We start from the raw sequence: 22,811 nt of genomic DNA on the forward strand, positions 1-22,811 counted from the left end.
GATGTCTCTTAAAATGGCGGACGGAGAACTGAACATAGACACGGTCATCACCCGGCTTTTAGAAGGTGAAATCTTTACTTTAATCACACATTTTTACAGTTTATACCAATTGATTAGTCAATGAGTTATATGGGTTCAGATATCAGATTTTGTTTTGCGTTTACGATGTGTGGTATTTTGGTTATACTGTTTTGAACTGGGCGTTTCTTCAATCGCAATTTTAACTTTTTAAACAGTGACTGCATTGCATGCAGTGGTACGTGACTAATTGAAAAGTGATAACAAGTTCTGTGAACTGATTAATTTATAACGGTAGGGTAGGCCAGTAAACAGTAACTTTAGTCGCTCGTTAACATTTGGTCGCGAGGCCCAAAGGGTGTGATGTTACCATTCTATTCCTCATTTTAAATTTAATTCCATGCATTTATTTTAAATTATTTTATCAGTTCAAACTTCAATTCAAATAAACTTAATTAATAACTTAGTTAAAACAAGTCAAATAAATGTAAAGTCAAAAATAATTTTGAAAGTTTACTTACATTACACTTGCACTTTGCAGTAGCACTACTTGCATTTGCAGTTCGTTTCATAAAATCATCTAGAAGATTGATAAATTTCTTCAGTCAATATAAAATGTATTAAATTATTATTCCAGTTAACACATCATCAAAACATCATCATTTCATTAAAAAAAAATATTTCTGGCTTTGTTTGTATTCTAACTAACAGTAAACACACAAGTAAACAACCTCTTCTCCTCAACGTCTAGTTTAATAATGTATCCTATACGTGACTTTCATTCCATATCCTCTCCATGGACCTCATTCGGATCCCTCCTCAGTCATAAGTCAACTCATCATCATATAGGTCATCACAGTTGAGTTTTTAGTCAGCATGTCCAAAATCTGTTTTGAAACTTTTTGCACTTCACGTTTATGTACCACTTGCCCAGGTCTTTTTTATTTGGATCTTGTTTGGATCTATGTGTTAATGTTTCAACACAGTGGTTTATATCATTTGTATGTTTATACACGGTCACCAATCCGAGCGCACAAGTTTGGAGCATTTGTCATTTGCTGCAGTGTCTTCAGTGCCTACATTATGCACAAAGAAACCGTAGTTGTTAAAAAAAATTCAATAGAGTGCGCTAATTTTGTTTCATTGGATTAGTCTATTGGTAACTAAACTTCAATAGTCAGAATTGAAAGATATTTATCATACTCAAAGTATGATTCCAGCCTTGGCTCGGGCCTTTAAGGCCACGACCCTGCCGGTTTTAAACAGCCGTTTAAGAACGCGTCGCATACTCTATTATTCCCTTACTAAAAACGTAATATTGCTGGAATAGTCTGGTTGAAAGTTTACTGGCCCAGTGCTAAAATCACTGGCCTTAGGCCTGTAGTCCAGTGTATGTTTTAGGTCCTTTGGTATAACAGATGAATCATAATTCGTTTACTACTCATCAGTCATTAAAACCTACAGTTGAAGTTTGATGAGTTTACGATGGTTTTTAGTATTCTCATTTTTTTGTTTATAACAAAAACCTTGTATTTGATGTTTTGTAGTTCGGGGATGCAAGCCAGGCAAGACGGTGAATTTGACGGAATCAGAAGTCAGGGGACTGTGTCTTAAGTCAAGGGAGCTCTTCCTTAGTCAACCAATCCTCCTAGAACTTGAAGCGCCGCTGAAAATATGTGGTAAGTAAAACCATGGGAAATCTTGCAAGAAGTCCCAAATTTGTCAAATAAGTGTAATATGGATATTTAGGAAGTATAGGGTATGAATAGCCTCGTTTTTTGGAAGGTTATAGTCGGTCAAAAGAATGTGATTTGCGCATTGACGTCATTTCAACAAGCAATGGTTTGTTATGTTGCTGATAGCAATTGTCATTGTCTGCACTGATCTAATGTCGCATCAAAAGACTTGCTTACTGAAATGGCGTTTCATTCTGAGTTCCCCATCTTGACCTTCAGCAGTCTTTAACCTTAGGACAGGTTTAATCCTATTGAGCAGCTTACACAAAGTGTATTAAAAGAAATTAACTCTAGACTTGTTTGCATGAAGTGATAATTTATGTAACTACATTTTCATGCAGAAATCAAGTTATAAATATCATTATTGCTTGATATATATTTCTCCCCACAAATGAAGACACATACTGTTTTCTCAGTTCCTTGGGTCAACTACCACAATAAATTCCAAGAAACCTGGGCATGATTTCATAGAGTGCTACTAGATTGATTCTAATTGTAATGCCTGTAAATCTCAATTGCTTAGGAAAGTGTGGCCTCACAAAACAAATAAATATTGCAACATTATTAAAAATTCATCATGAAGATTATTCTTTCCTGTTTGGGGAGCCCAGAATCCAATCTCATAAAGCTGTCAAGCAGAAAATCCTGCATAGCAAACTTCTTTGCTAAGCACAAAACGAGTCGGGTACAACAATGTACTTTTTGGGGGGGCTGGTAACCAGATTCTGTTGATGCAAGATTTGTCTAGATGCTTTTTAAGTTTTTATGCACACAGTCTTTATGAAAATGGGCCCAGCCCAGGTATGTTATCAGTTAGGATAAGATAGGGACAGAGTTCCTTCTAAAAAATTTGAAGATGATTGGCATCATCCAAAAATGAAAGGGGTCTTCCTCATAATTCATTTGTTTTCATTTTTGCGTTCTCTCAAAAGAGTCGTAATTAATCACCTCAGAATCTGCATGTTTTAAGTATCCAAAAATTGATTTTAAATGTTTTGCTATTTCTATTGTAAATGCTGTGAAATGGTTTTACTATGAATAGCGTACCTAAATGCGTAAAATGCAATGTAGAATAATTTTACACGAGATATGAAATACATGTGCTCCAGTGAAGAAGAAAAAAAAATTGTATTTCATTTTCGGTCTAGTAGGCCTAAACCTTCCTTTGATCAACCCCAAACTATATATAAAAAAAACTACCCAGTCAGGTTCCCTTGTGGTGTATGACTTAAATTTCCTTTTCAATGGAGAGATTTATTTTTTTTCACAAGAGTTTACCATGGAAATATACACACAAATCCCGGATGACTGAGATCGAATTGAGCTGGCAGGAGTGAATCAAAGGGTTTCTATGTATGGAAAAGCATATCTCTCATCACTCATCATTTATAAAATATGTTCAGACCATTTGAATACCCATTTGGTTATCACAACGTACTGCGTCTTAGTCAGCCAGAGAGAGCTCTGGATAATGCTAATTGGCTTGTATCAAAGTGCAGTGTGCTGTGTTATGTTGGATCGGAATGTGCATTAAGTCTACCCAGTCGTTCCTTACTCTATGGTCCCTTACTCTATGGTCGTTCCTTACTCTATGGTCGTAGCAGCTATGTCTTGCCACCCCATTGGTGAAGTATGTGAGCTGCTCATCCCACCAGCTGTGGTGCCACCAGCTGGGTAAAAGTATCTACTCGGGAGTCATGTGTTGTATAAGATGGACTGCTGTTATAACAAGATAATGAGTACTGCTGTATGCACCAATCTTGATTAGCATATTTGTGTGAATATAAAATATCAGATGTTAAACCGTACTAAAGAAAACAAGTTTCAAGTTAGTACAATCATCGTCGTGGAACATCAAAACAAACAAAAGAGATACATTTATTAGTAGTCTCCTTCCTTTCTCCCTCTTTTGTTCTCTTTATTTTTTCATTCACTGTTTTGAGTGTTTGGCTTCTTGAAAATTGTAGATTTTTACAGTCCAGAGCAACCCCCAAAAAATAGCGAAAGCTGTAATACATTATCACCTTTTCACGGACAAACAAACTACAATACTTTTACTTTGACTGGTTATAGACGATGTGACCTCTGACGTCACTCGAAAAACCATAACATGATTCGCGCGCATACCGCCGGGCAAAACCATGTTTTTTGTGTTTTGGCAGCCAGCTAGAAAGTGTATGCAATCTTACCATGACTACGCGTCTTTTTGCGTGGCGAAACATGACGTACACAGTGTTTTGTCAACAGAGGTCGGTTTGAATGTAAACATAGGTCACATCGTCTATAGTATGAATGAGATTGGTAGACTACAAGCTCTGCTAAATTCTTTACTGATTTGTTGGTCATAATACAAAAATGTCCCCCAGGGTTGAACATTCAGCATTATATGCAAGAGAGCATGGAGGAAGTACATTGTATCACATACAGGGTTGTAGCTAGACCAGTTTAAGTGGTGGGCAATAAATCAATTTTGTTTTGAGGTCTCAACCAAGGGCCAGTGGATCACTAAAATTGTCCATGTTTAATTATGGGGCTATCATTGCTGGAGTGCAAGCTGAAGCTCAGGCATGATGCCAGGTTTCCAAACTGTTCATGTTATGGGGGTCCATGCAATATGTTGAAATGGCTTTTGACTGTGGTCTTTCTCTGTAACATTTGATACTCCTTATCATTGGTTGTGTTTCAAATCAAAGTGGGCAATATTTTGATTTATTATCATGGTTATAGGGGAAATTAGCCCTGGGTGGCACAATGTACTTATTTTGCTCAGAGTCCTGGGCAGGCAGGCCCAGTACAAGACTGATAAGGGAGGTTCATCTCAAACACTTAAGCCATCACAACCTCTGCGCTCGTTCCTTTGATCCCCTGCTTGTTGTATCTCCTTCTATTTCTACCTCCATGATTGTATCATTTCTTCCCCCATGATTGTTCATGTACTTCATAGGATTGCATTGGTTTATTGCCAAGTCTTCATGTGTGAACAAGAACTGTATGATTTTTTATCATTTTAAAGTGATGCAATAGTGATGCAACGATGTTGTTTTGCTTTGGAGCTCAAATGACCGCAGGCCTAATACCACAGACCTAAGTCCAGTGATTTTAGCTTTTGGACAGTAAACTCAAACCAGACAAGCCTGGGGATCTGGAATTTCACAATAGATTTTGAACAATTTAAAATTCACATGAGCATATAATACCCAAGTTTTAAAAAGTGTTTGCCATGAATCTGATAATCTAGGAAACAATGTTTTAAAGGCACTGGACACTATTGGTAATTACTCAAAATAATTGTTAGCATAAATAGCATGCAATGGAGAGCTGTTGATAGGGTAAAACATAGTGAGAAACAGCTCCCTCTGAAGTAACGTAGTTTTCGAGAAAAAGTAATTTCGCACTAAAATAGTTGAATTGAATTGAGACCTCAGCTGAGGTCTCGAATCAAGCATCTGAAAGCATACAACTTGTACGACATGGCTGTTTTTTCTTCCATTATTCTCTTGCAACTTCGACGACCAGTTGAGTTAAAATTTTCACCGGTTTGTTATTTTGTGCATACATGTTGGTATACACCAAGTGAGAAGACTGGTCTTTGACAATTACCAATAGTGTCCTGTGCCTTTAACCACTAGACTAATAACTCTGAAATAATGGAGTCTGAACAATAAAAACCTATTCCTGGATTGTTAAATGTTACATAACTTAAGTGGTAAAGTTCAATCAATGTATATTTGGTTTTATGGTAACACCATGTGTGTATCTACTTGCCAGGTAGAGTTTGTTCTCAGAGAACTGTCTTGCTTTATTCTGCTGCCGCGGAGTAGATAATCGGAGGTTCGGGACTACTACCAGGGCGGATGGTATAGAAAATAAACTGGACTACTACTTAAGCTTACAGGATCGTAATTTACTGTACTGCCGCGGAGTCAGTTCTGAATTGGTCTCAACGTTTCGACTAGCTTGCTCTAGTCATCAAGTTGTATAATTTAAAGTCAACTGAAATGTGTTTAATCAACAAATCAACATGAAAGAATGGACTTTTCTTGTTGCAACAAGCCTTGTTGCATGGTAAAGGTTATGGGTTTGAATCTTACATGGGTATGATGGACTTATGATTTTGTTTTCACTTGTGGAAAGTAGTACTGAGTGTTAACAAACAGTGCTTGTATAAACATTGGGGTTTGGATCTCTCTATCCCAGCTGCAAATGCAAAATCCGTTACACTGATCATACTTCCTGCCTCCCAAAACAAGAACTTTTGTTTCCTTATTATTCCAAGCTGAAGAAAACATACTCTAGCATGATCTTAGTTGTTCTCTTCAAACTCATTGAAATGACATGGTATGACGTTTTAAAATTGTTCATGGAAATGACAAATTGTGTTATAGCAATGGTGAAACTAGCCGACGTTCATGGCATGAAAGTGTGCATTTATGCATAATAAATAAAAACAAACTCTTTATTGATAGATTTTATGACATCATGCATGGCCAATGTTGTGGGTTCGAATCCCGCCCTAGTAATATAAGTGATATATTTTCACTCCGGAGTCTGGACCAACATTTCAGAAGTATTGCCTTTAGGCATATTGAATTTTGAAACAACATTCTCAGAATTTTTTTTGATTGGTATACTTTGGTTTTTTAGGCCTTCTGTACAATCTGGAGGCATTCTTAAGGGTTTTTATCTTGGATGATTTTTGTAAACTTATCAAAAAAGTTTTTGTTTTTTCTTGCTTTGCTTCTGCTAAATTCTGAGCGTATTGGCATACATGCATGAGCCCGCAACTAGCCCGTACCACGGCCCAGAATTTGCTCATATCAGCCCAATATGCAGTGACTTGTGGAGGGAAAGAACTCTGCATCTGGGTGTTTGATTTTGTTAGTACATACATACAACTAACTATTTGTAAAGCGTCTTTACATCAAGATCAAAGCGCTGGAAAAAACAAAACCAATGGAACTATTACAATGACACCAATAAGATTTGAGAGATTTTTTTTTTTTTTTTTTTTTTTTAACGAGAATACATCGTAGTAAATCATTCAAGGGAGTCAGGGGGCTGAAGTGCATGTACGCTGAATAATTTCATATAGGCTAGGGAAACCTACTGCTGCTGTCTTGAGAAATGTGGCTGAGAGAGCGTAGACAGTTTTACATTTTGTAGGCCTACATTGTGTAGGATTCTGGATAGACTGTTATTAATGCCAAAGTTCATGTAGAGTGGCATGACGTATTTTTGTGTAATGATTCAAGGAGGCAGCACTGGGGCCAAGTCATTAGTGGGTTAGTCACTCCATTGTGTAATATTGAATGTGGGTAGCAATTACCCGGTCTGTTTCTCAAATTTGTTGGAGAATAATGGGTTTGTAAAGAAAAATCACAATCATTGTACAAAGTGAAAGTCAATTTTCAGAACAGTTGTAAACCAGTCGTTTAAAAATGTACACTTCGCAACCAAGGCCCGATAAAAGCCTGTAAGCATAACAAAAATTGCTAAGCACAGAAAACTTTTGCCAAATAGAAACCGGTTACCATCTAAAATGCCTTTAAGTTTACATTGTTGCAACTGGTGCCCCACTCAATTTTTTGCTTAGCATAGAAATTTGCTTACCAGTATTTTCTGCTAAGCAGGTTTGTGAAATTGGTGTGCATTGCACATGTCACTAAATTGTTAGATGCACCATACCTTGGTTGTATGTTTGTCAAAAGGTAAGGGCACAAAAGGAGTTTCACTTAACCTTAACACCAAAATGTCATCAGTCATTTGCTGTTTATTTTAAGACAAAGTAAAAAAAATACATCAGTTTGGTTTAAGAATGGATGTATAACCCCCACCCCCTGCTTTCCTTTTTTGGGGGTGCCCTAAAATACTAAATTAAATTGTCAAGTATTTTTGCTTCATCACATACCATTCTTTCAACGCTTGATTTAATTTGCCTGTATTATAGATTTTTTAATTTCTACAAAGCCAGCAAATGTTAGTCGGGCTATTTTCTCCTTGAAATTTAAATATGTTTTTAAAAACAGGAATATGAAGATAAATCACTCTGTACTTCTTGTGTAATGTACGCATGGAAGAATTGAAATATATACATGTACCTAAATTGTGTTGAACTGAATCATTTCAATGTACAGGCATGTACTGTATGAGCTGATTTCCTCTTCCCTTTTTTCAAAAACAACAGTCTCTAATTGAAAACATGAAAACAATGTAAAGCGGTTTATTTGCTTGGCCATTTCCTCTTACTTTTTTTTTTTTTTGGGGGGGGGGGGGCAAATATAAAAGTTTGATGTAGGAAAAACAGAACATGTCAGAGTGAAGGCTGGACATTGAAACATGAATTCTCTCAGGTCATGCTTAACGATTACAAGCAAAAGCTATAAAGGGCACCGTCATTATGGCGTGCACTTGTGTAGAGTTCAGAATTCAATGTGTTGCCAAAGACACTGTGGTCAAGTTGTTATAATGAAGTGGAGATACAGAAAGTATCATTTAGTTATTAGTTATATAGCCAGACACCATTAGGAATACAACATAGTAATTTATTCCATCTTAGGGGGAGGTTGTCAAAGTTGGATTACATTGGCACACCCTGTAGGAGTGGTATTTGATAATCAAACACTATCACAAGCAGGCCCTTGAATGTTAGCACGGTATATTGTCGTTGATCACAATCACACCATACTTATTGTGGTGACATCAAAAGGGCTATTGAATTAGTCATGAACTATCTGCTTTTGTGGGAGCGTGTTACTAGTTTTTAGAAAAGTTTACATGTTTGTTTCAGTGGAGGATAAACATCAGACCATTCACCGGTACGTGGGAAAATGTAGATTAGAAAACTGTGGCTAAATGTGGCACAATGATTTGTGTATCCCCCCCAAAAAAAAAATGTTTGTTTATTATATTATATATTTATAATTTATCAATCACCCAAGTATTCTATAACAACACCCTCTTTCACTGAACTACAGCCCCTCCCCCTCAAAGGTCCTTAAAAAAAAGCCTGAGATTCGTGTATTTTTTGTTTTTGTACATGAAGAAACCATTCTTGTTGAGTTTTCGCAGAACATTGTACATTGAATTTGTACTCGTTTCCAAACAACTCATACAAACAGATATCAGCTTTTGTTTGAAGAAAGTTATCAGAGCGATCTGGAGCATAACCACACAGGGCAGCGTAACATGCCAACACATTATGTTTGGCCTAAGTGTATACTTCCTTGTTTGGTTTGGAATCACCAATGGTCTGACTTGTGGTACATTGACTGTGGTGCAAGTTGGTACAGGTTAGCACTTAGTCTTATACAGACATCACGTACATATTATGTGTACAAACAAGCAAATGTTGGCTTTAATGTAATCGTACACTTGTTTTGCGAAAAACAGGAAGGGAAATTGGTTCAATCATGGATGGTCAAATTCGCTGTGAGAGAACAATGTTTTTATTTTATTTTGCAGAGCACTAATATTGAAAAAGTGGGACACTTTTAAAGAGGCGCCATGGTCAAGACCAGGGCAATGGGGGTCGTGGCCTTGATGTAATACCTGGCCTGTAAACAAACCTCATTGCATCACATTCTTCGGATAAACTAAACTTTTACACCAGTTTTCCCAAACTTCAATTTCAAAAAAATACCCTTGAAGAATGCACTTCGTTGACTCGATACAAATTGGGCTGTTTATAATTTAGACCTAGATGTACATCTACTGTTAAAAAAAAAAGATTTGGCATCATTAACCAAGCATTTTGGAAAGAAAAACTACAAGACCGTAGGTCTCAAATTACAAAAAAAAAAGTAAATGAGAAACATTGTCTACACAGTTAAATATATAATTGTTTGTTCTTAAAAAATGTCTGCTTAGCGAAAGTTTGTCTCATAAATGTGTATATATTAGAATACTTTTGAAACTCAACCGAGTCAGACTTGAAAGAAATTTATCAAACTCAAGTCAACATTTAAAAATAACTGTTGGAATTAAAATAAATTTATTTAAATGAATAACACAAGACTGCATGTCGGGTCGTGAGTTTATGGGCTTGATGCTTTATTCAGCCCTGGGCCTGGGCCTGGGCCAATTTGCGAAGAGGTGTTTAAGCACAAAAAGATGCTACAAAGCACAACAAATGTATCCTTACCAAACTAACGTTAACAGCCAAACTACATGTACCATGTTACATGCATGCTTAAAGCAGATAATTGTTAAGCAATATTTTCTGCTTTAAAGCAGCTCTATGAAATTGGGCCCTGGCCAAAGAACCTTGAAATTAAAAAATGTGTGATTTATTTATTTGTGTCATTCCATTCCTTGCAGGTGACATACACGGTCAGTTCACAGACCTTTTAAGGCTCTTTGAATATGGTGGCTTCCCACCAGAGTCCAACTATCTATTCCTAGGAGACTACGTGGACAGGGGAAAGCAGTCGCTAGAAACCATCTGTCTACTGCTAGCTTATAAGATCAAATATCCAGAGAACTTCTTCTTACTGAGGGGCAACCATGAATGTGCTAGCATCAATAGGATCTATGGCTTCTACGATGAGTGTAAGTCTCCAACAATATTTTCAGATTTCGAAAACAAAATAAAAATATTTTGTTGGTATTGGATGTTGGCACAACTTTGTAAGATGTGCTAACATCAATAGGATCTATGGCTTCTACAATGAGTGTAAGTCCGTAAGATTTTTAAGATTGTATTATTATTATTATTTTTATCTGATGTTGGCACTTTATTATTAGATTGAAACAATGAGTTTTTAAAGATTTTCACATAAACAGGCTTGTCCATTTATTTGGATTTTCCTGATTTCTGTGAAATCTGTACATGAGCTTTAATAAAAAATTTCTGGGTAGAAATAGAGCAGTCACCAAAGGTAGTTTTTGTAATGTCTGGTGATGTACTGGTTAAGTCTGTGAATCTCCTGAAATGTAACATGTGGGAGATTCTTCATCTAGAATAAGGAAAAAACCCGGCCACCCAGCCATTTGTCAGGAATTTGTGAGATGGTGAGAATGTGTTCATGAGGTGAAAGATTGAATGTTCCATTTAAAAACACTACATATTGCTTAGTATTTAGCACACTATAAATGTTTTACTATTCTTCTTTTGAGTACTATTCATGACTATCGAGAATGCCTTTTCCATTGATTTAATTATTTCACCCATCTATAAGCTTTTGCCTCTTTTCTTGGGGTTGGGTGTTCCCTTAAATGAAATGAAATTGGAGCAGACATGTTACTTAAGTCTTGTTCGTGTGTCCTTATTTCTGCAGGTAAAAGACGCTACAATGTCAAATTATGGAAGACGTTCACAGACTGTTTTAACTGCTTACCGATTGCTGCTATCATCGATGAGAAAATCTTCTGTTGTCATGGAGGTAAGGCTTTCTGTTTTCGTCAAATATATTTGACGCCAAGGATGGGGGAGGGGAGGGGCGAAACAAGTTCCCTTAAATAATTTGATTAATAATTTTGATAATTTAAGTTGTTGACGAGAGCGGAACTTGAACATGCTGGTGCTCTACCAGCTGAGTTGGCAATCTCTCTATTATGTAAATATCTCCGTCCATCTAGCTCCAACTCCCAAGGTTCTTTGACAACCCAAAGTGAATTTTCTTTTTCTTGTTTTTCTTTTTTGCAGGGCTTTCACCAGACTTGCAGTCTATGGAACAGATCAGACGCATCATGAGACCAACTGATGTTCCTGAAACCGGTAAGTTATGAGAGTTGGGTCATGTTATGAAAATAGCACCTGCAGCTGGATCACAATCTTAACATGCCTTGAAGCATGTGCTGCTCCTGGCAAGCTGCAGCTGCCGATTCTGACACATATAAAATAAGTATTAAAAGATGTAACTGCGACCACAAGCCATGAAACTGTAAAAGATTGGAAATAAAAAGGGAAAGAGCTTGTGATGCTTCATGCCAAAACCAGATGCATCCTGTCGATATTCAAAACTGGGTTTAAAACCACTTTGGTCCCCTGCACATTGCATTAAATACACCGGACACTATTGGTATTTGTCAGAGACCAGTCTTCTCACTTGGTTTATCTCAACTTATGCATAAAATAACAAACATGTGAAAATTTGAACTCAATTGATCGGTCGAAGTTGCAAGATAATAATGGAAGAAAAAACACCCTTGTCACATGAAGTTGTGTGCTTTTTCAGATGATTGATTTCGGGACCTTAAAATCTAATTCTGAGGTCTCGAAATCAAATTTGTGGAAAAAAATTACTTCTTTTTTAAAAACTACGTTACTTTCAGGGGGAGCCGTTTCTCACAATGTTTTATACTATCAACAGCTCTCCATTGCTAACAATTATTTTGAGTAATTACCAATAGTGTCCAGTGCCTTTAACATGTGAATGTGGCAAACATCCACAATTTAATTGGTCCCAATGTACGGATACAGTGACTTGCACAGTCTATGTAAATATAAATGGAGGTTGTCATTACTTTGTATTATTGCAGCGTCACATACTGAAGAGGATCATTCATGATTTCATTCAACTTTTTGTTGCAAAAATAGTTACTGGGGTGATGTTTCGACCCTAGCAGAGTCTTTTTCTTTCTTAGCCTTCAAGAAAGACTCTGCTTGGGTCATAACGTCAGACCATTTCCTATGTTTTGCATTTATGCCACAGGTCCTTTTGGTTGGTAAGCAGTTAGGAACAGCTAATTCTCATTTCTCACTCTTTTTGTCGTCATGAAAAGCAGCAATGCTGACTTGCATGAATACACTGCAAAATATATCTTGCAGTATTCTGCTCTCTTTGGGTTTTTTTCTCTGCAATGAATTTCATTGGTATGTTTTACCCTGGGTTACACAGTAATGCTGTAATAGGATACATGACACTGACTGGAGCAGTGCTCTCTGAGGAAATTTGATTAAACCTGAAAGAAGAATACGGCAGGTTTGGGGTCGGCCAACCTTCAACCAGTTGAGGCAACTGACTCATCTCTTCCTGTGAAGACCCATAAATAACATTTTATTTGATAAATTACCTGGAAAGAGTCAGAGGGTCTGCATAGCTGTAATGCTAACCATCAGCTCGGCTTACTGCCAAATTCTGCATTATTAACGATCATCATTTCCCGCTTACTGTGCAAGCGCAGAATTTCTGTGCTAGTTGTGTAAGCAAATAATTCCTCGATTCGCTAAATTTTCACAGGAATGATATTACATGTACATGTACGTATGTGTTGGGTTGATTACAGGCCTGGAATTTCATCTTTGAGCTTGTTGAAAAGGGCTAGGTCATTTTAATTTTGCAAAGGGCACTGCCACTAGAAAATCTTAAATTCAATGGGAAAATTTTGAAAGGCACCAAGGTCAAAACCGGGGCAACATGGCCTCCGCGGTCTGCTCGAATTTCAGGCATGGATTATCTAAATTTACTTTCAAACATTGGACAAACGTTGATTATCTACAAGCACTGTCAAACATTTGAGAGCCCACATGTTATACTTCTGTGAAGGAAACTTTGTTAGTAACTTGAGTCATTAACTCTTTGTTCTGGTTATGGGTAGGTTTGTTGTGTGATTTGCTGTGGTCTGATCCTGACAAGGACACGACAGGCTGGGGTGAGAATGATCGCGGAGTCTCCTTCACGTTCGGCGGTGACGTCGTCTCGAAATTCCTCAACAAGCACGACTTGGATTTGATATGCAGAGCTCACCAGGTATGTGTTCAATTTCATGTTTGATGTCAAGTTTTTAGTCTTGTGTTAGCATTCATTCAGATGTAGAAATGACATGAGGAAAAAAGTGACAGATTGCAGCTGATATCACCCATTATTAACAGAGTAATAATGTAGTCAAAAATAGTTACCTGTTCATGTTTGTTTTGTTGTCATTTAGCCTTTGAGAAAGACTCTGCAAGGGTCGAAACGTCAGGCCATTGATTTTTTGTTGTTGCATATATGCGTGTGACAGGCTCTACATAAACGAGTTGCTTGTCGCACAACCCACTTTCCAGTACAGGGCTGTTGAGTGATGGGAGGGTGAAAAAAAAAAAATAAAAAAAATTCTAGGCTTCTTATTGTTCATCCCCTAGACATCAATAGTAGATGTTTTTATTAAACGGGCTGTTCCCCCAGTATGGGTTATTTTCAGATTGTGACATAAACTATTTTTTCAAAAGGTCATAACTTTTGAACCAAACATCATACAAGTGTGTAAGATATGTCAAATGAAGCTTGTTTTATGCTCTCTTCAGCTATGTATAAAACCCAATGAGTCAATTGTCCCCCTTGTGACTCATTGTTGCAGAGCCCATCACATATAACGCAGAATGTACCAAAACATTACAACTGCACACAATATAACAACAACAAAATCTGTCAATGTCATCTTTTGTGAGATTTAGTCTGAGTTTGCTGTTAGAGGTGTCTAGCAGCATAAATGTTTGCTTTTAGTCATTTGAAACTAATCATCGAACCATCCCTGGCCTACTGTTCCCTTCTTACTTTGAACAGGTGGTTGAAGACGGATATGAATTCTTTGCCAAGCGTCAACTCGTCACCTTATTCTCAGCGCCCAACTACTGTGGGGAGTTTGACAATGCTGGGGGCATGATGAGTGTAGATGAAACGCTCATGTGCTCATTTCAGGTAATTCTCAATTCAATTCAATTAAATTAATCCTTATAAGATGTTGATCCCAAACATGGGTAATCGCATACGGTAAAAACATTGAAACATTAAAAACAGTTGGGGCTATTAACAATTACAAGAAAAACCACTAAAAAGCATTAAAGACACTGGACACTTTTGATAATTGTCAAAGACCAGTCTTCTCACTTGGTGTTTCTCAACATATGCATAAAATAACAAACCTGTGAAAAAGTGAGCTCAATTGGTCAACTAAGTTGCGAGATAATAATGAAAGAAAAAACATCCTTGTCACACGAAGTTGTGTGCTTTCAGATGCTTAATTTCGAGACCTCAAAATATAATTCTTAGGTCTCGAAATCAAATTCGTTGAAAATTACTTCTCTCTTGAAAACTGCGTTACTTCAGAGGGAGCCGTTCTCACAATGTTTTATACTATCAACAGCTCTCCATTACTCGTTACCAAGTAATGTTTTGGGAAGAAAATTCCTGGTGACTGGTCAATATAACTTAAATTAACGTGGAGTAGAGGCAAGCAGTAAAACCCTGGGGTATTCTTGAATCGTGCAGCCAGAACCCATTGGAAGAGGGATCTAGGCGGGGACAATGTGAAAGTGCGCCAAGGTAACCATGGGGTGCACAACTCAAGGGGCCTCCCCTGGGTTGTATTCCATAGGTATAACATATACAGTGTGAACATGGCTCGAGTTAATGTAGTGTAATCGTTGTCTCAATACCCCAAAAAACCCTGATGTGAGATAATTTAGGGTGGCTAGTGCCTCAATCCTTTGAGAATGAAAATGTCAAATGTGCAACAAAAAAACGTCTGTATTTTTTTTATATATTTTATTTATTTATATGTAATTGTGCCTTCAAACGTCCTCAATGAAAAATGCTGCCTTGAAAATTCTCATTATTTGAAAAAGTCAACAAAAACAAAACTAATTTTTCTTGTAGATTTTGAAACCCTCGGAGAAGAAGGCCAAGTACCAGTATGGCGGTTTGAACTCTGGACGTCCAATCACTCCACCCAGGGGAGGTAACAAGAAATGAACTGTCCAATCAAGGCAATCACAGCAACGGGGATTAAGGTAGAACTACTCGGCATTAGGGATCAAAGGTCTAAGGTTCAAACTCCCAATCATGATCTTGGTACAGTCAATGCAACATTATTTGATGGGTTACGTAGGGTCGATGCACTATCATTAGGTGCATTTCGTAGGGTCAATGCATCAGCATTTGCTGGGTTTCGTGGGATCAATGCAACATTAGCTGCATATCGTACGGGCATTTTATCTTTCCTCAAACAAATTGAAATAAGAATGAAAAAAAAGTACAATTGTTTTCTCATTACTCTTTTTTTCTAAATATATGGTATTAGTCAAACATCATCTCAGTAGATAAGACTTTGATTACTTGCCAAGGAGTCTTATCAAATTGTTAACAATGGTTTGCTCTGCTGGCCAAATGGAAAGTTTGAGTTGAAATTATAGAAGAACCAAAAAAGCAAACATTATATTAGTCATGAATCAATAGACCTTGGTGACAGCCATTTTAATAATGTTTTTTTGTAAAGGTGAGTTAACATGAAGTCTCCATTAATCTGTTTTAATTTTTGATTTGTATTTACCTTTTTTCATTTAAACATATGATTATTTCCAAATTGCCTAGGTCGAAATGTACCCTACTTTTTGCAAACCTCTGTATTTCAAAGAACATTGTTGGTTTGGGTGAAACACATAATGCAAAGTTTGAAATCCTTTAAAAAACAATTATTGTAATCTTCATGTAATCTTCATGATTTTATATTTTGGGCTCTTTTGGGTTGGGTTTGAACATTGTCATTACCTGTAAATATTTGTACAGTCTGCCATAGGGGAAAAAAGCAAAATAATTTGTAAGCAAATAATGCAAAAAACCAAAAGGGACTAACACGTAGTTTTGAACTGAGTAAAGGCCTTTTTTCTTTCTTGTATATTATCATAAACATATTTTGTAATGCTTCTAGAGATGCAAACGAAGAAGAAACTTAACAACACTGCACAACAAAGTGGAGAACAATTCCGTCACTTTCTTGAGAAATGCCCTTGTCGTTTTTTATCCCATCCATACAAGTTTCAAATCTTAAGGTAAACTTCTAATTCCAACTGTTTGTCTCTTGTTTCTGGTTCCTTTTTTGAAGACTAACACACTCTGATGATTTAATGCAAAGTTTCATTGTTTTTTGCGAGTCTCTATTTTGTTCTGGTCTGTAGCTTGTGCGCACGTACGCAGGAAGTCAAACACAAGTCTGTTTATCTTCATTACACAAACACTCACAAACATAGTGCCAGTAAAGAAACAATATTATTGCATGTTTGCTTGATCACATATGTGTCCCTGCGTTTATGTATAGCACTAAAACGTGTAAGTCAAATCGATGATGGGAATGGAATACTGAGATGATCATATGATGTGTCCAATATTAGTTTGTTTAACTCAAATTTAACATAAATTGGGTCATCTTTTATGATTCTTGTCAACATGGTTTAACATATTATTGATTTATATTAACAGATCAATGCTCCATTTTGCATTACGTTTATTTGACTTTCTTTTCATTGTATTATAAATAATTATATCAAAGCTGTTATTGAGACTGATTGGTTTACTTAGCTATTTAAGTTCATTTTAGCTGATTTAGAAGAGTAAAAAAAGGAATGTTTTAAATATAATGTTATTGTTTGCGAGAGTGGCATTTGTATGCAGATTACAATTTTTTACGTATGATAATGTCATGCGAAAATGTGGGGTGAGGAGAGTCATGAAAGGTATTCTGCTAAAAAGGTGTTTTACAAATTCAGAAGAAAATCGGCACCAAGCTCCTTCACGACTGCTGTTTGATTTTTGGGATGTAATTATTTGTACAATTGTTTTTGTTTGATTATATATTTGAAAGTCACATGCCAACTGTTATATTTTTTTAATTGGTTTAGCTGGGTATAAATCACGAAAAAGGTAGCCAGTGTTTTGTTGTCTCAAAATGTTCCGAAGTGAAAACTCAAATGAGTTGGCATTATTTATTTTGTTAATTATTTTGGCCAAATGGTATTTCTCCTTCACTTCCAGTGTATTTATGCCTTTTTTTGTTGATCGACTTCAAAGCGTCCTTTTACACTACATGCTGAAATAAGTTTGATTTAGATGTTGCCTAAAAGATCACCCAGCGCCTTTTGTTGATGTCCTCAACTGGAAAAGCATTGCAACCAAAGCAACAGCAGAAGACAGGAACTGAAAAGTGACTAGAAATTCTGATTAGAAAATTTGTTATTTTGCAGCTAATTGAAAGAGAAATTGTCATGCAGTTTGTCTTTACTGTGCAATGAAAATACTTCAAGCTTGATATTTGTTAATGTTTTGTTCTTGTAGGTGGTTAGTAAGACAAGTAATTGCATTCGAAAAGATGGTTGAAGGATTATTGCAATGAATTGGTGGATTAATACTCCACTCAGGTTCTGAGCAACCAACTTTGTTCACAGTTTAAAGAAAAGGCAACTCTGTCGGTTGGTGAACTGTTTTGTTTTGTTGGTTGCATTTGCCTTTACTGCAGTTCAATTTAAGGCAGGAAAATCATTGCTTCTTTTGAAATCCAGTAGAAGGGATCAAAGAGTAAAGGTTGAACACCTACAACAATTAACTGAATAGAAATGGGAGAATTACAGAAATTTTTTGTATAGGAATAGTAAGCCTAGTTGTTGAAATGTTAAAAGTATTTTGAAGTGAGGTAGGGTTTTGATACACGATTCATTGTAATTCTCAGTTGCCGACGAATGATTTGTTTTTTTTTATAAATTCAGTGCCTTCCGGACATTTTTTTATTTTTAGCGAGTTTCAGTTCAAGTAGGTTCTTAAATGTTGCAGTGGTGCTCAAAGAAAAAAATACCCTGTGAGGGGGTCAAGATGTCTCTCACAATGGCACAAGCTGAAACAGTAAACAGTGGAGTCTAACATGGGCTTTTTTTAACTCCCACTAGACAGTTTGGGATGATTTGCAGTGTCGGAAGTGTATGTTTTCCCTCTATCTATAAAGGAGAGAACATTCACTCAAAATGAATCAGTGAAAGTGTCGCCTCGTGCCAAAATGTGACAACCTAAACATCAGCCATACGATGTCTTCAACAATCTATAGGTGGAGAAATACTTGCCATGTAGAACCAATAAGGTGTTATTCTCATATATTTTGATGATGAGTCAAATTCAAGTTTTGAGTTTTGGTAATTTCTTGTTATTCGAGTAAAACTGATTCAAGTTTTGAGGTTTGGTAAGACGTGTTCGGTTTTGGCATGAGAGCGTCTCAAACGATTCAGGGATTGTTTTCCTATTTAACTGATGTTCAAAAAAATTCGAGTAGACTTATAGCCACAGAGAGGTTACTAGTGAAATAAATAAATATATTATATTTAATCATTGTGTTTAATAGCCTCTTGTGGCTCAGAGTTTAAAACGACACTAACTTTTACTATTACTCCCCTTTTTTCTTCAGAAAGATGTTTTGTCGATGTTATTGTAGAATTTTATGCCAATGTAAAAAGTTATTGCACTTTCATTAGAAAATAAACTGTTTTACAAACAAGTTTACTTGAGTGGATTTTGTGCTCTAGAAAAATTGAAAGTTTATCAGTAATTCCTTGTGAAAGTAGGGGATAAGAATAGTTTTGTGTAAAAAAGTTTCAAAATGGCCGCCACTTGTGTGTGACGGCTTCACATGGTTAGTGCACCCATATGGGCCTGACTATGGGCATTGTACGATGCCAGTCCAAATTGCAGCTATGGGCCCAAGCAGAAAATACTGCCTAAATTGTTTTGCTAAGCAAGTGTGCAGTACCAATCACAAATGGTAGGCCTATACATGCGACATGATACTTTGCTGGTAACTTTGGTAAGCATAATAATAAACTGCAGCCGTCAATATAGGACTCAAAATTTCATTGTTCAAATCATATCATTTTAAAAAGATCACGTAATGATTAGCAAACAAGACCAAAATGACCTTTCAACTGTATTCTGAGGTTCCTTTTTACTGTATTTATTTCATTTTCATTTCATGGTTCATTGATCATGTGTTTCTTTAACATGCCCATTTCATTGTTGCTTCGGAGAAAATGTGTTGTAACAAATTATTTTAAAACAATTGAAATACAAATTGACAAATAAAAACAAAAAATGTCAGTTTCATTCTGCAAACTCACTGATTATAAAATTGTACCAGTACCAATCCCCCAGAGAAATATTTCCACCTGAACTATTGTCGAAGTCGTGAAAATAGCATTTAAAAAAAAAGTCAAAACCACAATTTCTTATTTTGATTTTCACAATAGAAATTAATCCCAGTGTGCATGTCAACAAACTTTCCCCTTTGGGACTATACCTTTTTTGATTGGGTTTTCACTGTTTTTTTTTTTTTTCAATGTAAACTATAAGGGACCGAGTTTTAAAAAAGTTTACTCTTAAAAAACCCAATGTAATACATTATAAGCAGAAAACAAACTTTGATATCATACTTTCTAATACAACCTTACACTATTTTCTCCTTATTTTCCAATCCGATAAACACTTCCAAATGCAAAAGTAACCTGTAGGAATCACAAAAATGTAGAAAATAATTAAACTTTTTTTTTACAAATAAGTTTTCTAAACCTTGATTATTCAAAGTTTGTGATTTTTTAGATGTTTAGCAAGACTTGACTTGTGCGTGCTCAGCATAAGAATGAATGGACCTCAGTGTTGAACTTGAAGGAAGTGGTGGTCCCTGACCTTACCAGACAACTAATTTAGAAATTATGAATGTTTGACACTCTGATATTTTCAAACATTTCAACAAATATTTAGAGGCTATTGGTGCCTTAAAGTTAATAAATCGTACCGTACAATCCAATCATATAAAATCGTATCAAGGTATCAAATATTCCAAGAAAATTAATAGTATTAGCTGTTGTTTTACAAAATTGCAATAACGATGATAGGCAAGCAATAGCCGATTGTCTATAGCTGTATGTAAGGATTTCTGGATTGTTTTACACGTCGTACAACCAGCATCACAGCAGCTCCCACAACGACCAAGGCAAGGATAGCGATGACGGCAATGGACCCCCCTGAAAGCCCGCCCTCTTGTGGTGGCTCAACTGCGGAGCCGAAATTATCTTGCTTCTGTTCCTCCTCTTGGTGCTGCTGCTCTTGATGTTGGTGCTCCTGTTGCGGTGGTTGTTGGTCAGTTCCCTTGTGTTGATTTTCGTCACTGTCTTGACCACTCCACGAGTCTTTGCTATTCTTGTTCGTATAAAGGAATGGAAAGTCCTGAAAAATAAAAACAACCAAATGATAAATTAAAGGCAGAGTATTTAGGCCTACTCTTTTGGTAATTACTCAAGTTTAGCATAAAACTTATTTGTAGGGGCCTAATGTCAGAAGCACTACAGCTGTTGATAGTATTATAACGTCAACGTTTTTGAGAAACGGGTAAAATCTCTGGTTTTAGAGAGAGAGGGGGAATTCAAACACATTTCAATCTGATAAACGTTTCTCAGACTGTGTATTGCGTTTACGGATTATTCCTCTGTAGACATTAAACCGCTCCACAGTTTCGGCAGTGTCATCTCCTTTCGTTTTTTCTTTCTTTCTCTATATATCCAGGGAATTCTTATTTTGTTGATCTCTTGTTTCACACAAGAAAGAAGCAAATAACAATAGCAATAAATTAAAAAATAACACAATATTTCAACTTTGTTGTGATGAGAATCATTAGTCTTGGCACATTGCAGAAAGGACGCCCCTTTCACTAAAGAATGTTTCACTAAATGAACTATTTTCTAAAATCAGTCTGTTTTGCGGTTACCTCAGAGGGACAGCGGATATCCTCACCAGGGGTCCAGCTTCTGTCTTTATATCCTACAGGCTGAATCTGCATTATGTGAGAAGTTACAAGACACATTTCCTTCAACCTATATCTTTAATATTAGGGCCTACTGTAATTAGTATGAAAAGAGTTTAGAACGATACAGGGCCAGTTTTTATTCAACTTTCCCTTTGTTTTTGTCGGTATTCTTGGACACATATAGACATTACCAACAAATAGCGGAATGATTTCGCGGGAGAGTGGGGAAATGTTTTTTATTTTTATAATACGGCAGATTTACGTACCAAAACCAATTGAATATCTTTGCGATCTTTAATAAATCTCCACAGAGCCTGTATACATCTTTGATCTATACATAATTTGGTATGATTGAATATGACCTACCATGTTGTTCCATGTAGAAATAGCCTGTGCACCCTGACCTTTAGCACTCAGATGGAAACAATCGGGGGCAAAGAACGAGTAGTCAGGGGACCCGTCCTATATCAAGAAAAGAGTGTCACCAAAAATTAACAACTAGACCCTACTCGATTCATTTTTTTATATTTTTTTTTTTATGGTAATGAAACCAAGGAAGGATGCCTCATTTAAGCAAATTTAAACAGTAGCTGCCAACCTTGGGGAAACCTGTGTGTGAACCAGAAATATGGGATGTTGAACCCCCTTACTCTTCCACAGGAAGTGCTCTGGGTTCGTTTACATGCGCTAAGGCCTACATGGGGCCTTAGGCTTAATGTCACATCAGAATGACAAAGCAAAAATGGTAAAGCATCTTGACCACGGACACAAGTGTCATGCCCGGGACTCGAACCCACACTCTGCTGATCAGAAGCACAAGAGCCACGAAACAGTCGGCCACGAAACGTGACAAATAACAACTCGGGTATAGCAAGCAGTTCCCCAAAACACCATAGTTCAAAACCGTAAAATACGGTTTTTTTTTCTCTACGAATGTCACAACTCTCAGCTCAGCAATATTTTTCTATTACGGGGGCCTAGTATGTTTCTTTCTACGTGTCTGTTTCGCTCAATCCATTCTTAACATTGTTATTTTATTTTTAACACAAATTATAAGATTTTTATTTAATTTTTTATTACAAAATAACTCGTCGGCGTCTTTCTTACCGCGTGTCTGGGTAGAGTTGTCTCGATGTAAAACGGTTGGAAGACTGCAGCAAAGTCATCTCTGATGTCAAATTTACCACTATCAATACTCGACTGGAGAAGAGACTATTCAATAAATTGAACAAGAAGCTAAAGATTACTCCATTTCCATTTGTGTAGTCTTTCTTGCGTAATTACAGGCGTAATTGGAACAACGTTTCACAAAATAAATCAGCACACATTATGCATGTCACGTAAACGCAAATTATCTCTTAGAAAATTGCAGACTTTGCCAAACATTCTTGCTTCAAATTATGAGTTTCCATAAGTTGACCGTAAAATTTGATATTATAAATCGCAGTTCATGTTCGGTCTGAATTTTAGAGCTATCACGCGAGGCAATTTACAGGCAACCAGTTCCAGGTAATCTCCATGAAGAAA

The 22,811-nt window shown here is 36.5% G+C and overlaps 2 protein-coding genes across 2 annotated transcripts in view; one reads left to right on the top strand and one right to left on the bottom strand.

Annotated features, from left to right (window-relative positions):
- Nucleotides 1–18,986, top strand: LOC117287952 (serine/threonine-protein phosphatase PP1-beta catalytic subunit). Its single transcript, XM_033768616.1, has 8 exons — nt 1–65; nt 1,566–1,697; nt 10,071–10,301; nt 11,030–11,134; nt 11,398–11,469; nt 13,293–13,444; nt 14,240–14,374; nt 15,332–18,986. Exons 1-8 carry the CDS (start codon nt 2–4, stop codon nt 15,425–15,427), a joined length of 987 nt encoding a protein of 328 aa, XP_033624507.1. The 5' UTR covers nt 1; the 3' UTR covers nt 15,428–18,986.
- LOC117287947 (phospholipase B1, membrane-associated-like) overlaps nt 18,491–22,811 on the bottom strand; it is a 10,893-nt gene continuing 6,572 nt past the window's right edge. Inside the window, exons 11-14 of the mRNA XM_033768601.1 lie at nt 22,392–22,496; nt 21,651–21,746; nt 21,246–21,311; nt 18,491–20,707 (exon numbers count right to left, since the gene is read on the bottom strand). Coding sequence (XP_033624492.1) covers nt 20,396–20,707; nt 21,246–21,311; nt 21,651–21,746; nt 22,392–22,496 — 579 coding nt within the window. The 3' untranslated portion in view covers nt 18,491–20,395. The remainder of the gene's footprint in view (nt 20,708–21,245; nt 21,312–21,650; nt 21,747–22,391; nt 22,497–22,811) is intronic.

This window comes from Asterias rubens, chromosome 1 (assembly GCF_902459465.1).
Source record: "Asterias rubens chromosome 1, eAstRub1.3, whole genome shotgun sequence".
In the NCBI taxonomy this organism is placed as follows: Eukaryota; Metazoa; Echinodermata; class Asteroidea; order Forcipulatida; family Asteriidae; genus Asterias; species Asterias rubens.